This window comes from Talpa occidentalis, unplaced genomic scaffold, assembly GCF_014898055.3.
Source record: "Talpa occidentalis isolate TD23 unplaced genomic scaffold, MPIMG_talOcc4v2.1 talOcc4.15, whole genome shotgun sequence".
Lineage (NCBI taxonomy): Eukaryota > Metazoa > Chordata > Mammalia > Eulipotyphla > Talpidae > Talpa > Talpa occidentalis.
In genome coordinates this window covers 10,462,695-10,480,241 of record NW_023601543.1, presented here as the reverse complement: position 1 = coordinate 10,480,241, position 17,547 = coordinate 10,462,695, and the positions used below count along the sequence as shown (strand labels likewise).

Here is a 17,547-nt window from a genome sequence, read left to right as displayed (position 1 = left end):
GGGTCCCTGGCTCACCGCCAGATTCTTTCCTATTGTCCCCATCTTAATCTGTTGACACTTCTAGCAGAACCACAGAATAGGCTGCAGAATTCATAGACTCCAACCTCTTCATTCTACCCGGAGAGGCTATTTTTCCCCCCTCCCCAGTTACCCAAGCTCGGCAAACCCCAGGTACGGTTTCCTCGCATTGTGCTTTCTCCGCAGGAAGCAGCATTCAGTCATTCAGCCATTGTTTACTGGACTCCCCACCTTGTGCTAGGTGCTAGGGATAAAGAAATGAATAAGAAATGGCTCCCCTCCTCAAGGATCTCATCGATTAGAGAGGGAAAGCGGCTATTAAACTCTAGTCATTTTCATGATAATCACAAGAATGAATAGATTAAAGGTGTCTTAAGTCAGAGCACAAGGCCAGGCAGATTGGGCAGCCAGAGGTAGCGAATCCTCCCCCCAACTCCTTCTCTGGGAAGGTCACTGCGAGTCTGGAGTCAGGTTCTGGCCTGGGTGCAAAGAGACAGACTCTGCTCACAGGTAGGATGCAATGATGCCATAGACGAAGGCCAAGTTCAAGGCAACGACTCGATGCCTGTTCTAGGTGTGGTGGGTACGGTGGGGGACAGAGCTGACAATCCAATCATCTCGTAGGAGATGATCTTTTTTTTAAAAAAAAAGATTTATTTATTTATGCATACAAGAGCTGGGGTACAGGCCAGAGGCATGGGGGGTGAGAGGATTCAACAGAGACAGAGTGGGGAACAGAACGGGCAGGTTGACCAAAGTAGACTGCTGAGGGGGGCAGCGGGCAATTCAGGAGAGGTCTGCTGCGCCATGTGGGTAATAGCTCCCTGGCCAGGGATCGAACTCATGCTGCAGTAGCTGCAGATAGCTTCATAGGTTGCGTCTTAACACTTGCGCCACCAGGGAAGCCCCGTGTAGGAGGTTTTCACCTCAGTTGCCACGGTGTGTTAGAGTCAACTTTTTTTGATGTTCCGCATTTGGTCGGAATATGTCAGGAAACCTTACGGACTGGTGGTGTTTGTGTCAGTAGATTCTGATGGGTGGGGAGGTGCAGGACCTATCACTCACTCATGGGTGAAGGCATGGGGGTTGCAGGGAGAATTTGCTGGTTTATTCTCTTGCCTGGCAGCGGTCAAGATGGAAGCAATGTTTCTCAGGAAAAGGGAAATGGTCAAGAACCCACAGGTCGCTTAGTCAAGGTCTCCGGGGAGCACATAACTTTGCCCAGAGGGATGTGTCTGTAGTTCTGGGTGGATCTAGGCTCTGGCCTCTGGAGCGGGAAGGCATTTCCCCAGAAGGCAAGCAACTCTGCTATTTGCCCTGAAGGTCTTTTCCCCCCATTTCCGGAGGCTCTCCCCGTTCTGTTGCCAGGTAATTCTCATCTGCAGGCGAGGGCCCCTTGTGTGCTTCCTACAGGTCGGTCTGTTCCCTGAACGCGGGTCACACAAGAGTCTCAGCTGGTTCTCAGACCAGCACAGCATTGTTGTTGAGCTGGCCACGAACTGCTCCGGAGCTTGGTGGCTCCCTGGAGCCCTCGTGAGAGCCTGTGCCCGGCGGGGGCGAACCGCCTGCCCCCCCCCCATGCCGCTCCTCTCCAAGCCACCTGGGAACCGAGCAGCACCCGTAAATCATACATTTGCTCCGCAGCTCTCACCTGTGCCCCCCACCATGGAAGAAATGAGGAACGCTGCCCTCCAGACACAGAAGCCCATAAAGACTGAGTGGAATTCCCGGTGCGTCATTTTCACCTATTTCCAAGGGGACATCAGCAGCGTAGTGGATGAACACTTCTCCAGAGCTCTGGGCAATGTCAAGAGCCCCCAGGGAGCGAGCCCCTTGAGTCCGAGTGAAGATGTGATCCTGAAAAATGGTGAGCGTGCCGGGAGGGAGGAGGCTGGGGTTCCCTTCTGGCTGTGACTACAAGACCAGGGCTCCGATGCCCTCAGATGGGTGCATTTGCTGAAGGCAAGTCACACTGTCTGGTGGGAAGCCATGCCCCCTTCTAAGAAGTTTAAAGTGGAAATGGACATGGTTTCATCAAGTTGGTTTACCTACTTCATTAAGTCCTCGATTGTATTAAACGCTGGGTTCAAGGGTTAGTACACAACCGAGCTCCCAAACTCTTTGCTGTTAGCATGGTTATTGTGATTAGAATTCCCAAGATGTTCGCTATTATCAGCGTTATTATGATTATAATTCCCAAACTGTTAGCTATTATCACTGTGACTATTACTGCAGCTGCAGCTGGGCGCCACTCCCATTGGCCTGCCCGGGCTGCAGCACAAAGGATTCCTCAACTGAAAAGCCCTTCCCTGATGGGACTTCCTAGGGGACGAGCTGGTGGGTGAGGGCGGGGCTGGAGGGACAGGAGAAATCTCATCACTCCCCACCCTTAGCACTAGCTGCAGGGTCTGTTCCATGCACTGTTGGGTCATTTTTCTTTCCTTTTTTTTTTTTTTTTAAGATTTTATTTATTTATAAAAGAACCGGGGTACAGGCCAGACATGCGGGAGGATGAGAGGATTCACCAGAGACAGAGCAGGGAACAGAACAGGCAGACTGACGAAATACACTGCTGAGGAGAGCAGCGGGTGAGACAGGAGAGGTCTGCCTCGCCATGTGGGTTGCTCCGCGACCGGCGGGCATTGAACTGGCACTGCAGGGGCTGTGGACAGCTTCACAGCGCTGCGCTCAACTGCCTGCGCCACCAGGGAGGCCCGTTGGTCATTTGTCTTAAAATAAGCATTCTTAGATCTCCAAAACGGTTGCTTCCAGAGAGCGCTGTCAGAATATATTTATTGAAATGTCTAGGTTTGGAGAAAGCCATCACAATTAAACTCCCGGGGTGTAGTCTGCCCCCCAAGCATTGGCCTACACAGGTCCTGCCTTCACTACAAATATGTAAATGGCCAATTTGTGGGTGAATGAAACTAATCCAGGCTGGATTCATTTTTATATATTCTTTAGCATGATCAATATTCCTTTTTCCCCCTGATTTCCAAAGATAATAAAAGATTTTCCGTGGGGTCCTAAAAGTGTCCAAGGACCCCATGCCCTAGGCCTGCAGGGCCTCAGAAAGTCACTCTGGCAGCTTACGTGCAGGTAGACCAAGGCTTGACTGGAGCTTTGTGCTGTGGCTGAGCCCTGTTGAGTGCTTCGCTCCCCTGCTAGGAGGAGGTTCGGGCCTCCTGGTGGGGTCCTCACTCTCAGGCAAGGACTCCCCCGTTTTCTGCCACCACCTCTCTGGCTTTACTCTTGAGGTCTGGACGGGGAGTTTGTGTGTGACTGCTGTACTCACCTTTGCAGGATTTACTTCTCTCCTAGAAATTATTTTTCCAGTCAAGTGATTTTCTGAGAGTCTTGTGAGTTAAGTAAACCTGTGGAAGAGGGTGTGGTACCCGCAGATCAGAAAGAAAGGATGTGGAGCTGACTGTTAAAATGGGCGCCAGGGGTGGAGGGGAGCAGGAGGCCATATCTAAGAACACGCTGGGTGCTTCAGAGCAGGGGGACTGATCTGGAGTTATCTGGGGCACCGACTTGTGTTAAGAGCCTGTAAATGTGGCAAGTGGGATTCTGAGACTCTGAACTTGCTCTCTTTGAGGGTCAAAAACCCCAGGTTCTTCTGCATAAAGTGTACCCACATCAGTGCTTGGTTTCATTGATTTAATTGTAAATACACTGGCAGGGATTCAATAATCCCCTTGTAAGGACCTTCAATCCAGTCCCCATTTCATGCCTTCCTACTTCACATTAAAGAGAACTCTCCCACGAAACAAGTTCTAAGCTCAGACCTTTTTTTTAAGTATTTATATATATTTTACATCATTTTTTTTAAAGATTTATTTATTTCTTTGTACAAGCACTGGGTACAGTCAGAGGCGGGAGGGTGAGGCTCACCAGAGCCAGAGGGGAGAGCAGAGCAGGAGAGGTCTGCGCGCCATGTGGGACCCTCGCCTGGCGGCCAGGGATCAAACCGGTGCTGCAGAGGCTGCGGGCAGCTTCACAGCCCAGCACAGCCCAGCGCTCCACCGCTGCGCCACCCGGGAGGCCCATCACTGTTCATTTTTGTACAATATTCGCTTGTTGCCATAGTCCCTTGTGCTCTTCCCTCTCCTTAAACCCAACTCTTAAGTCTTCCCTCTGTCCGCTGTCTGTCCATCTCAAAAACTCGCAGCTGCTTTCTTGCAATTGCTAGGACTCAGGTTTAACTCCTTTATCTCCTACCCCACAGCCAACCCCTGGAAGAAGTCTGTAAATTCTGCCTTCCAACTAGCTCCACTTCTCCCCACCTCCACAGCTATTGCCTTGTCCCTGCAGCCACCCTCTCCCCCCACCTCCTGCATTTTTACAGTAGCCCCTAACCTGCCTCCCTGCTTCTGCCCTGGCTCCCCCTCAGTCTCTTTACCAGAGAGCTGTCACAATAATGTGGCCGAAATGCAAGGCGAAGCCTATCACTCTTCTGTTCCAAACCCTCCGAGAGCTTCCCATCTCACTTGGGGTGGAATCCAAAGTCCTTCCTGGAAACCCGCCTATCTTGGGCCCTGTTATCTTCCTGATCTCAGCGTCCCACAGCTTGCCACCTCAGTCCACCCGGTCTCACCTCCAGCTATTTGTGCAACAGGCCAAGTACAGTCCTGCCTCAGGCCCTTTGCACCTCCTCTGCCCTCTCCCTGAAAGGCTCCTTGCCAGATAACTGCATGACTTCCCCTTTCTTCATTCCAGTCTCCATCGGAATGTCACCTCTGCAGACAGGCCTCCTCTGAGCCTACTGAAGCAATAGTAGCCCGCCCTGTCTATCTTCTTACTCTGTTTTGTTTATCTTCTTAGCGTTTGTCACCGTGTGATATATTTACACTTGTCCTGTTGGCTCCTCCCACCACCCCAGACTCTGAATTCTAGGGCAGCAAGAATGTGCTCTGTTTTCTGCTGCTTTCCAGGCACCTGGAAGGCACTTAGGGAATAGAGCCTAAAGGAGTGAAATGTGGTTGGGATCACAGGGTGTTTTCTGCCACAGGCGGAGTCACTGCGGAGAGGGAGTTTCATGTGCTTATGACTGTTGAACCAGGTGGCCAGCGGTCAGGCCATCCCCACCATTTATTAGCAGTGAAATCTCCGGGCATGTCACTTCACCTCTTTTTTCGTCACTTTCCTAATCTCTGAAAGTGAGTATTTCACTGTAGGAGTCCTTGAGGGAACACGTCAAGTGGCACATAGGAAGTGCGTGCTATGTGGGCCTAGTCATTTGTGAGGCAGTGGTACTGGGCTTGACAGGCGTTTTACAATGAGTAGAGTGGATATGAGTGAGGAGGGCCCACATTCGAAACAGAATCATAGAGCAGCTGGCCTTGTTATCCAGGGACTTGTGCTGTCAGCGGTACCATTTCCTAAGCCATCTGACTTCCCTCTGTATCCTGTGGCTTCCCTGCCCACTAAGGAAACTTGGACATGGCTCTGTTTCTGGCCCAAGCCAGCCCTCCCAGGCCAGGGAGGCAGCTTTCTTCTTCACCTACCTTCCTGGCTGTTGCATTTTCCCTGTGAGGATCACACAGATCCCTTGGCTGTGAAGACACTGTCTCTCTCACAGAATATGAGGCAAATATTTGTATGGCTGACTGAGCAGATGGAGGCCTGTCCACAAGGTCATCACAGTTATGAGGGAGCATCTCACAAGCTCTGCTGCCTTAGGGGAGGGCCCCATGAAAGAAAACTTGTCCCTAGCAGTTCTCACCGGCGGTGTTATGTGAGGTACATTGCAGCTTGGAAAATGGCGGGAAGTCCATAAAGTGGCCTTTCATTACTGACCGTTAGTGTCCTCTCACCCCTGCAGTCCAGGCTGCCTAGCTCCAGTGAAGCCAGGCTGAAAACAAGCTCTCATTCATGGGTTCCCACAGCCGAATCTCGAATATTCTAAGAGCACTTTGTCAAGTCAATATGCAAAGTCCAAACGCGCAGAGGCCCCATTGACTAGGAAATGCCATCCAGTTTCCTGGCTGCTTTGCCTTAATCAAAGTTATGTTTTTATTTACTTAGGTCTAATTTATACTGGCTGTACTTCCCACAGGGTGAAGATTTCTTTGAATTATCTATCTCCCTTTTATTTATTTATTTATTTATTTTTTTTTTTGGTGGGACCCTCGCCGGCGGCCTGGGAATGAACCGGTGCTGCAGAGGCTGCGGGCAGCCTCGCAGCCCAGCCCTTTTAAAAGGTCACTGGGGATTTTAGAGGATGGAACTTGAGAAGCTTCAGGTGTTACCAGTTTGGGGGGAGACACAGCCCTCGGGCACATCTCACCCCAGATTCTTCCTTTCCCAACCTTGAGCCTGATCCCTGAGCCCAGACCCAGGCCTGCTGAGAGAAAGTGACACCTCAGCATTTCCTCTCCCCGACTCCCGCATAATCCAGTGTGTGTGTGTGTGTGTGTGTGTGTGTGTCTGTGTTGTCTGTGTGTGTGTCTGTGTTTCCTTTTTAGTGTGAATATCGATATGATGTAGCCACGCCAGTCACTTATGGTCCTGTGACTACCAACAACTTCACAGCTTTCCTTCCAGTAAGGGGGAAGCAGAATCTGCACCCACATATATTGAGACTCCCTCTCCCCCAGACACTACCACTATTTCTGCATTTGCTCTAGTCCTCAAAATCCACTGTGATCTACAAAGGTCAAAGACACACACACTGAATCAATGGTGTTTTGAGATAGGAGAGAGGTGACCTTTGGGGGGAGGGGTAGTGACTGGAAAGGGACAGGAGGGGTTGCCAGGGAGGCTATGATGTTCTAGTCCTTGATCTCAGTCCTTGCCACCCAGTTTGCAAATTCTTCGCTGCCACTTCAGCTGTGTGTTTCCTGTATGTGTATTTTACCTCATGAAGTACACCTTCCAATGAGTATCTATAGTCTTGCTTTTACAGAGTAGAACATGCAGCCCAGAGAGGCTAAGTGAGAAAAGATGGGTCACACAGCCAGTGAGTGATAGAGATGGCTACCCAGAGCAGTCACATGTCAGAGCCAGTCTCTAGTCTGTTCCACTGTCCCCTGCCTTTGAGGAGCCCATTGCAGACCCTGTCACCATGATGATGAGAGGGTTAATGCGCACGGGATAATTACTAGTGGCATTGTAATGCTAGGGGCGGTCTGACCGATTACTTCATTGAACCTCATACCGACAGAAAGGTTAAATCTCACCTATTTTCCTGGAAACTGAGGCTCAGGCATCCCAGTGACTTGCCCAAGATCCCACATCTAGTAAGGGGCTGCCAGCATGTTCTCAGCTGGATTGATTTGGTTCCAGATCCTGAGCTCTTACTTATCCAACTTTTAAAATGCTGGCACATGTTCTGTATTTCATCTCCACTTCCAGTTGGGAAAAGGAACCTGCAGAGACGAGGGACCCTGGGAAGGTGACAGTGAAAGAGAGAGGGGACCTGAGCGGGCCCCCGGGTGCCCAAGACCAAGATGGTCCCCTGTGAGCCATTGTTCTGTCTCTGGTGTTATTGCAACCTTAGCTAATACAAAGGCTGTCCTCTTTGTTCCTGGGCTGAATGAGTGCGGGGCTAGTGCCACCTGCCAAGGAGGCAGAGAGGGGTGAGCCAATGTGGGTGGCCTGGGCTGCTGCAGGCTGGACCTTCCTGTTGCTGGATGCGGGCATGTGTTTGCATGTTCTGGGCATTCTGGGTGTCCACTTCATCGGCAAGCAGGCTTTGCATGACAGGCAAGAATGGGGGGTGGGCAGGAGAAGGAAGGACGGAAGGACATCCTGCAATTAGGGCTCCATCTTTCACAGCTCCGACTTGGAGTCACTGATCCAGTTTTTACTTCAAAAACGTTAATTTTTGAAAATTTAGAAAATACAGATAAGCACCCAGGACCCGAAGCCACATGTGCATTTCTACAGACATGAGTTTTACAACGTGATATTTTTGTACGTCATGGGTTGTGACTCTTTTTTCCAGTCCACATTAAGCCAGTCGGCATTAAGCTGTATTGATCTGTTCATGCCATTAAGTCATTTTAATGACACGAGTATCTTTTTTTTTTTTTTTTTTTTATAGAGGCATGCTTTATTTATTTGTTTGCTGGTTTGTTTTGTTTTTTGCTTATACATGCACTGGGTACAGTCAGAAGCGCGGGAGGGTGAGAGAATTCACCAGAGCCAGAGCGGGGAGCAGAGCAGGCAGAAGGACCGAAGTACACTGCTGAGGGGAGCAGCGGGCGGCAGGAGAGGTCTGCGCGCCACGTGGGACCCTCCTCCGGTGGCCGGGAGCAGCCGGGGATCGAACCGGCGCCACAGAGGCCGCGGGCAGCTTCGCAACCCAGCGCTCAACCGCTGCGCCACCGGGGAGGCCCGACACGAGTATCCTTTTAACTAGGCTTTTGGAAAGGGTCCTGGGGGTGGAGGCAGCCTTCAGTGCTTGGAGATGCATTCAGGAGGTTTCAGAGGCCCTCAGAAGGGCAGGTGTGGACTGTCGCTGGCTTGGCTTAGGAGACTGGGCTGGGGGATGGCCTGGCACTTTCTCCCTGAAGGGGCAGAGTTGGAAATGGGGACTAGCACTTTCTGAACAGGACCTAGAGCACCAGCCTCCTCAGGAATTCCAGAGTCGCGGCTGGGACTAAGCGGCGGCCACTGTGTCCAGGGTGGGAGTGTGTGGGAGAGACGCTTTCGTGTTCCTGCTCAACCTAAAACCCAGCCTGCCCTGCGTGTCCAGAAGCAGAGCTTTTCTCACCTGCTCTCCATTTGTTCATGTAGTTGGGGGTTTGGAAGAGCAGCAGTCTTCCCTGGGGCTCCCCCTCAGACCCAGAGGTAACTAAAAGGAGAAACTTGAGTCAGAAAGTGTTATCTGGGTCCCTTCTGGCAGCAGCTGCTGAAACCTTGAGCCAGTCAGGCTGTGGCTTAGGGTCCTTCATCAGGTCACAGTTTCCATGGGCCTGACTGCTGGAGCAGGCGGCCCACGAAGCCTGAGAGAGTGATCCACCAACAGGTGTCCACTCCCCGGGAAACTGACACACAAGCCTGGACTGGAAAGGTCAATTCCCAGACTGCCGTCCCCTTAGGGTGCTGTGAATTCGGGTTTGGGATACTCAGTGCCTCCCCACGTGCTCCCATCCATAGTGAGTTACAATGTCACTCCTTCAGGCTGTATTTCCTAAGTGTTCCACGTGTCAAGCATGGGCTCCAGGTGCTTGGAAAGCAGCAGTAAACAGAGCACATCCCCGCTGCCCTGGAATTCAGAGGCTGGGGCGCCGGGGGTGGGGAGATAAGCAGGACACATGTAACTGTGTCACATGCCCAGTGGTGACAAATGCTGAGAAGATAAACAAAACAGAGTAAGAAGATAGACAGGGCGGGCTACTATTGCTTCAGTAGGCTCAGAGGAGGCCTGTCTGCAGAGGTGACATTCCGATGGAGACTGGAATGAAGAAAGGGGAAGTCATGCAGTTATCTGGCAAGGAGCCTTTCAGGGAGAGGGCAGAGGAGGTGCAAAGGGCCTGAGGCAGGACTGTACTTGGCCTGTTGCACAAATAGCTGGAGGTGAGACCGGGTGGACTGAGGTGGCAAGCTGTGGGACGCTGAGATCAGGAAGATAACAGGGCCCAAGATAGGCGGGTTTCCAGGAAGGACTTTGGATTCCACCCCAAGTGAGATGGGAAGCTCTCGGAGGGTTTGGAACAGAAGAGTGATAGGCTTCGCCTTGCATTTCGGCCACATCATTGTGACAGCTCTCTGGTAAAGAGACTGAGGGGGAGCCAGGGCAGAAGCAGGGAGGCAGATTAGGGGCTACTGTAAAAATGCAGGAGGTGGGGGGAGAGGGTGGCTGCAGGGACAAGGCGATAGCTGTGGAGGTGGGGAGAAGTGGAGCTAGTTGGAAGGCAGAATTTACAGACTTTGTCTAAGGGTTGGATGTGGCACACCACCCGCTCCCCTTCACATTTTAGAGAATTCTGGAAGGGAAGCACTTAAAGGAAATATTACAAGCATGCTGGGACCCTGCCTTCCACATTTCAAGCATTCAGTGCCCGGGTCGTATGGATGAGATCCGAAAGGCCAGTGCAGATAGGAACTGCCCAGCTGTCAGAGGCTACACATTGCTTCCAATTTGTGCTTAGGACGTGCAGTACCCTCATTCAGTAGGAAACTCGGCAGCAATTTTACTAAGTCAACTTAATTGCTCTGTTTGTGCACAGTGACCCTGAATGGCGACTGGTCTGCAGATATCCGTTTTTAAAAGCAGCTTTCATCCTTAGGAACAAATCTCAATATATGTTCCCTTGTTCTGGTTTTCATTAAAAGAAGCCAATCATTGCCCATCACTCCTCGTGAACAATATGAAATGTTGGGCTGAAGGTCTTTGCCTTGTGGGACTGGACTTATTTTGCTGTTATCATCTATATTGCAGATGGTGGTGGGCGGGGGCCTCCCAGTGTCACTCCGCAGGCCGCTCAGATGTTTTTCTCCTGCTGGCAATCGAGTCCAACAGAACATTCAGGAGAGCTGGGAGAGGCACGAGTGGAGGGTAAGGGAACCCGTGCACGGGATCGTCCCCATCGCCCTGTCTCCATGCCTACACCCCCTCCATTCGTTTGGATCAACGAGAGGCTGCAGATGCTGAGCACCGTCTGCCGGCGCTCTCTCCCTCCTCTCTGGCCTGAGTGCTTGTAGAGAATGGGGAAAGCATCCACCCATGTCTGGAACTATCCGAGACGTTTTGAGAACCCAGATTCAACCTCAATAACAGGCACAAGTAGGTTAGTGTCTGTGAGACCCAAGAAGACGCCACCCCATCGGCCAGTCCACAAGAACTTTGCCAGAAGAGACGGAGCCATCCCTTGCTTTGAGCAGTCACTGCTTCAGCTCGCATCCCTGCTTGGTTAATGTGCTCTGGCTACCGTGGTCCAGTTTCTTTTTCTTTTTTTTTTTTTTAAGATTTATTTATATATTTATTTATTTATACAAGCACTGGGTACAGTCAGAAGCGCGGGAGGGTGAGAGAATTCACCAGAGCCAGCGCGGGGAGCAGAGCAGGCAGAAGGACCGAAGCACACTGCTGAGGGGAGCAGCGGGCGGCAGGAGAGGTCTGCGCGCCATGTGGGACTCTCGCCCGGAGGCCGGGAATCGAACTGGCGCTGCAGAGGCTGCGGGCAGCCTCGCAGCCTAGCGCTCAACTGCTGAGCCACCAGGGGAGGCCGGGTCCAGTTTCTTAATGTTCTCATGTCCAGATCCTTCTTGAAAATGGGTTTTCAATCCCTAGACTTGTGTGAGTGGCTGATATAGGCAAGCGTGAAACCCTTCAGAAAGTTCTTCCTAGGCGCCCTCCTCTTAAGTGTATTGAAAACACCAGCTGTAAAGTGAAATGACAGCAATGACCCAACACAAATTATGTTTAATCAAGCAATCCTATTTCTAGCCGTTTCCTTGAAGAACCCGTTGGACAGGGATGCAAAGATGTACATACAAAGATGCTCGGAACAGTGTTGTTCCTATAAGTACAGAAATGACAGTAACCACCAGGCCACGTCGCTGCCCTTCTGTAGTCACAGTGCTGCTGCCGCTCCTCTTCACCGCTAGGGGAGAACAGTCTCAATATCTTAACCATGTGGAAGCAGCCTTAAAAACAGTACATGATGTGACAACAACACATACACAAGAAGAAGCAAATTCTAGAAAGGAGCCGACCTACTCGTCCACAGGGGCGGTCTCTAGATAGATGCGCAGAATGCTTTGTCCTTTAACCTTTTCTGTATTTTCTCCACACTACAAAAATAGCATGTGTTAACCAGAAAAACAAGCTACCTCTAGTTTGAAAGCAACACACACCTCACGTGTCTTCTAAATCTTCTCTTCCCAGATAGTGACATGCCTCCCAATCAATGGCGTTTCTCTTCTCAGTGGACGAAGCCACAGCCAGAAGTATCTTTTGAAAATGGTGCCGCCAACTGCAGCTTGGAAGGGTTTGGTTCCGCTGCCACGGAGCCGTTCCTGATGCCCCTGACCGAGAGCCCTTCCACCCAGCATGAGGAGCTGTGGTCGTTCTCCGCAGCCAGCCCTGGCTCCCCAGAGCCTGGCTACCCTCCGGCCTTTTCTGAGGGGCACCTGCTTCCAGATCCTCAGCAGGACGAGAACTATGAGCCCTTCCTAAGTCTCCTCCAGCAAGACCGATGCCTAGCCCTTCCTCAGGAACCCACCTCCTGGGAGGATTACAACTCGGCCCAGATTGCCGGAAGCGCGGGGGTGCTCTTCAATCTGCCTCACAGCTTCGCTCACTGTAAGGAAGGGCCTCCAGGTGCTTGGAGGACTGCCTCTGATTGGTTGTGGTTGAGTGTGAGTTGGTGTGCGGTGGGGTGCCGAGGCCATTGCTGCCACTCCAGATATGGGGCTCCGCGGGACAGAATGTTGTGCTTGTATATGCCAAGCTCTTCTGTAGGCTGCGTCACGGGCATTCCCAGTTCAAGGACCAAAGGGGGGGGGCCACGTGGACTTGGCCCAGAACCTTCACCCCAGTCTGTTTGTTTATTTGGACGTAACCCCTAGAAAACCATGGGCTGCTACCTGTAAGACAGAACTCTGAGACACACTGTAGGCTCAAATTCTAGCCTCCAAACAGGCTGACCACTTGCACATCTAGTGGATGCCAGGCTCCTGGGCACAAGCAAGGACAGACTATAACAACCACCCGCTCCATACAGTAACATTCAGAGGCATTTCAGTGCCAGCCCCGTTGCTGCCTGGAGCCTCTCAAGGTGCCTGCGGGCTGGTGCCTGCACACTGGGCTTCTCCTGCCCTCTGCCCTCCATCCTTCCCTGAATGAAAATTCCCTGAGGCTCATTCACTTCTTCCCTCACGCCCTCCCTCAGCCAACAAATGTTTCATCGGTGTCTGCTACATGTAAAATACCCATCAAAACCACAAGACTCTCTTCCTTGTAAAAGGATGGGGCAAAATTGGTCTGAAGTATACTTCCCCCAAAACTTACTCTGCTACAAGGTTTGTCTTCCTATGAGAGAATGGTCATAGCATACATGTTTTATGGGTTCTGGGGCCAAGTCTGCATTCTCTGGCATTCAGTGCCTCTGGGTGAATTTGCTTTACAGTTCCCTAGGCCATACACAGCTGTGGTTCTAGCACTCGGGGCCTGAAAGAAATTACTGGAAGTTGCCTTTACTCTGCACTAAGTATAGAGTCCACAAAGGGCCTGTTCAGCATAGCCTGCTTAAGGCAGGCACTGTGCTCCATCCAAATATCAGAACCAAATTGCGCATTAAAATACCACTCTGTCATTTCCAAACTTTGACTGGGAATGTAGCTTTAAAAGAGTAAATCATAAAAATATGCTTGGGCAACCTATGAAAATTCCCACCTTGTGCTTTTTTTAAAAAAATCTGTTCCTATTGCATTCAGAGGGAAAATTCAGCCAACTGTGTTTGTGTCTGCGCCTGTGCATACACATTGCAGGCCCCTGTTTCAACAGTTGCTTAGAACACAGATGGTTCAAGTCATCGCCTCCCAAACATGACAACTCTGTACAGTTCAAATCCATTTCAGCGAAGATGCAGTGAGCATCTATGACACGCCAGGCACCTCACGGCACAGCTCCAATGTAGCCATCATCCTGTTCTCAAAATCTGTAAACACAGCCTAAGACAAATGTGCATCCGTGAAGTCTCTATGGTTGCAAGTTCAAACTCCTCCTAGCATTGCCATTAGTCATATTAGTTGGTGACTGACAGTCCAGAGTCTGTTGGAGGTTGGCGGCCCTTCCTCTGAAATACTGCCTGTGAGGCGGGAACAAGGCTCAATGGGCCTTAAAAGCTTTTGGTTTTTGTAGCATCTGATGAGAAAATATGCTAGATGTCCAAGACCGAGGGGCAGGTGATCTAGGGCCCTTGGGGAGTTACGTGGCATTTTCTTCTAAGCTAGTTTCAGAGATTTCATTTCCAATCATGTTTTCTTCTATTTTTCTAGATAAGAAAGTATATTCCTCCCCAGATCGCGGACCTGCCAGTACCAGCCTTGCAAGTGAAAGTAAGTATCTGTATTCTGACAATAAACTGAAGGAGAAGCTGGTGGCATAGTAACCAGGGTCTCCAGCAGCTGAAAGGACCCTCATTTCTATTCAGTATTTGTATGGTTAGAATTTGTTTTATTTTAGTCTCAAAGACCCCCAGGCACTTGGTATCTTGTAAGTGTTCTTTCCTCTTGTTTCGTTATAGAAGCAACTCTATTTATTTATTTATTTTAAAAGATTTATTTATTTATGCATACAAGTGCTGGGGTACAGGCCAGAGGTGTGGGGGGTGAGAGGATTCACCAGAGACAGAGTGGGCATCAGAACATGCAGATTGACCGAAGTACACTCCTGAGGAGAGCTGCCGGCGAGAAGCAACTCTATTTAGAGTCCTGTTACCTGAGCTGGACTGAACTGAGATAACTGAAAAAATGAACTAATTCATGAGGATTAGTTTGTTCTGTCCCAGATGTTGTTTTCACTGTGGAACACGGGAGCCACCGAGGACGCTGCAGGTGGGGAAAATGCCAACTCAGGCCAAAGGTCAGGGCTCTAGGCTCCACACTCAATTTGAAGGTGGTGTCAGGGTGAACTTCTAGGGGGGCGTGATCTGGGTGGGGTGACATGAACATCTTCATGGCCTGGGTTCAAATGAACCCCAACTTTCTTCCCCATCTCGCCTCAGGGACTAAAGTCACATTCCCCAACCTCCATATCGCAGCTGCCCCATTTTGTAAATGATGCACTAAAATACTGCCCGCCCCAGAGGGTTTCTGCGGGGAAAAGATGAAATAGAAATGATTTTTCAAAAAAGATTTATTTTCATTTGGCCCCAGAGCCAGCTTCCTCCTCATCACGCTTATTCTGTCTTTCAGAAACCCAGCGTCCAGAGTCAAGTAAAGATCTGTTCTTTTATTGAATTTCGGTTTGAAGAAGAGAATTCCTTTTCCCGAAGGAATGATTTTCTACTGTGAGTCCAGAGAGCCGAGAGATGTCACCATCCTTTTCTGTTTCTGCCACTAAAAAGCATTGAGCCAGGAGCAAATTTCTGTTTTCCTGAAAAAAAAAAAAAAAAAAAAAAAAAAAAGTTTACTTCTCTTCCCTGGCACCTAAGTCCCGTGACAGAAGTTTTCAAATTTGTTAAGTGAATCCCCAGCCTAGGAAATGATGACAAGAGCTGTTCAGGGAGGAGGACCATTAAGGCCCGCCTTCTTGCTCTTCACCACCCCCACTGCCCCCTTAGAAATCACAGCCTCTCACCCTCCATTGGCAGGTCTTTCATGCCAAGACCAACCACGTGGTCTCATGGGGTTGCTCCACTTTTCCAAACACATAGAGAGATACCAGCCTGACGCTTTCTAACCTTGCCTAGACTGTGGGGAGCGTCACTCCTGCCTCTGCCCAAAGCAAAATGAAAAGATGTGGGCAAGACCCATTAAGAACGGGTTGAGGCTGGGTGTTGCTGCATCCTCCAAGTCTTGGAGGAAGCTGAACAAATTTAAGGCTGGTCCTGAGGAATGAAGTCTTTTCACTTGGAAAATTTGATCCCTCAATGCTAAAAAGGTGATTCCAAGTGGAAGTGCTGAGAAATCTAGGAACTCACTTATTGAAAGTCAGTCTTGTTAGTTCTCTTAGCCAAGCCAAGATAGCCAGGCTGGACCCGGAGACAGTTCTGTAGTCAGAATGTCTTAGGTGCGGTTGTGAGTTCCTGTCTGTCCTCACTCTGTGGATGAAGGCTGGCCTCTGGCACCCCACAGTGTTCATCTGGACCTTGGCGGCTCCTTGCAGCCTTCCACCAGGGCCCACCTGGCTTCCACAAAGAACCTTAAGTTCTCCTTAGCTCTTGCATTGCTTGTGACATCTGGGAAACATTAACTTTATATTCAGCACAGAACCACTGGGACCACCCATGTGGATACCACAGCATCTCAGATGAGTGGGAGGTGAAAAGCAAGCCTTGGACCCCCTACAGATTGTTCTAGATTCAATGACAAATTCCTCTAACCTTATTCATCTCCAGTCTGGTCGACAACCCTGTGTTGAGTGTGAGCTTAGTACTGGCCCTATGGTGACCCCAGAAGTCCCTGCTGTCAGTGTACCCCATCCTTATCTTGTTTGCTTCTGTGTAAATTCAGAGGGTGAATAATAATAAAATTTCACATTTTTGGATTCTGTTCTTAGTTCTTTCACATTCATGTTCTCATTGAGACTTCCCAGAACCCTGCAATTAGCATTTGCTTCATGTTATAATACATGAGGCTTAGAGGTGAGAGATGGCCTGCCTTAGGTCACTGCCAGCAGCAGGGCCTGTGCTGAAGTTCGGGTTTCTGACCTGAATTCCTCTCCCCCGTAAGCTTACCAGGGCTCAGCATCAGGGTGGGCGGTAGGTGTTTCCCCTGCCATCTGCTTTGTAAATAAAGACCTTAGCTCTTGCAGCAGTGAATTGGTGACCTTAATTGTAACACAGTAATTCTCCTGCCTCAAGAAAGAACACTTTCCCGTGTGTTACATGTTTCCTAAATTTAGTAAAAAAAAAAAAAAAAAGGTAACTTATCTGTACATTTTGTCTGTTATTTGCCTTCCAAAGTGTGTTCTGTCTCAGGTGATGGTTGAGGAAGTTCAGGGTGGACACTGGTCCTAACATCTGTGATGCATAATTGTGCAAGTGTGTTTATCTTGGCTGGCTCTAGAAAGACTCATCTATGTTAGAAGATGACATACACCATCAGAACTGAGCTCTTTACATGCTATTTGGGGAAAAATAATTCCAAGAAGGCTGGCATCTGATGAAGACTGGGCTATCTGATAGCCTTTCCTGGCAAACCTCCCAGCCTGGAAGCTCTCTCTCTTGAAGAAAGCTGAAAGCAGTAACCAATTTTCCCATGATAATAAGGAGGGAAGAAAAGGTCCCCGCCTCTGGGAGACCACTCACACACCCGTCACACACACAGATAAATCCCTGCAACCCTTGCCCAGGTTAACTGTTAATTAACCACACACCAATATTTTTTTTAAAAGATTTATTTATGCATACAAGAAATTGGTGTAGGGCCTCCCCTGGTGGTGCAGGCGGCTGAGCGCCGCGCTGTGAAGCTGTCTGTAGCCTCTGCAGTGCCAGTTCAATCCCGGCCGGCTGGCGAGGGTCCCACGTGGTGCAGCAGACCTCTCCTGTCGTGCCTGCTGCTCCCCTCAGCAGTGTGTTTGGTCAGTCTGCCTGTTCTGTTCCCCGCTCTGTCTCTGGTGAATCCTCTCACCCTCCTGCGCCTCTGGCCTGTACCCGGGTTCTTGTATAAATAAAAAAATAAAAAAAAATAAAAAGAAATTGGTGTATAGGCCAGGGATGAGGGGGTGAGAGGACTTACCAGAGACAGAGTGGGGAGCAGAACAGGCATATTGACCGTAGTACACTGCTGAGGGGAGCAGTGGGCGAGTCAGGAGAGGTCTGCTGCGCCATGTGGGTGGCTCCCTGGCCGGCAGGGGATTGAACTTGTGCTGCAGAGACTGTGGATAGCTTCACAGTGCTGTGCTTAACA

At 50.1% G+C, this 17,547-nt stretch overlaps 1 protein-coding gene across 1 annotated transcript; it reads left to right on the top strand.

The window, feature by feature from the left end:
* The first annotated feature begins 1,646 nt into the window (after nucleotides 1-1,646).
* Nucleotides 1,647-14,946, top strand: VGLL1 (vestigial like family member 1). Its single transcript, XM_037512883.1, has 4 exons — nucleotides 1,647-1,885; nucleotides 11,858-12,274; nucleotides 13,972-14,031; nucleotides 14,890-14,946. Exons 1-4 carry the CDS (start codon nucleotides 1,684-1,686, stop codon nucleotides 14,931-14,933), a joined length of 723 nt encoding a protein of 240 aa, XP_037368780.1. The 5' UTR covers nucleotides 1,647-1,683; the 3' UTR covers nucleotides 14,934-14,946.
* The last annotated feature ends 2,601 nt before the right edge of the window (nucleotides 14,947-17,547 follow it).

Coding starts and splice junctions, on each gene's coding strand:
- VGLL1 (XM_037512883.1), top strand. CDS start 1,684: ATGGAAGAAATGAGGAACGCTGCCCTCCAGACACAGAAGCCCATAAAG. Junction 12,275..13,971: donor GCCTCACAGCTTCGCTCACT/GTAAGGAAGGGC, acceptor CTATTTTTCTAG/ATAAGAAAGTATATTCCTCC. Junction 14,032..14,889: donor TACCAGCCTTGCAAGTGAAA/GTAAGTATCTGT, acceptor TCTGTCTTTCAG/AAACCCAGCGTCCAGAGTCA.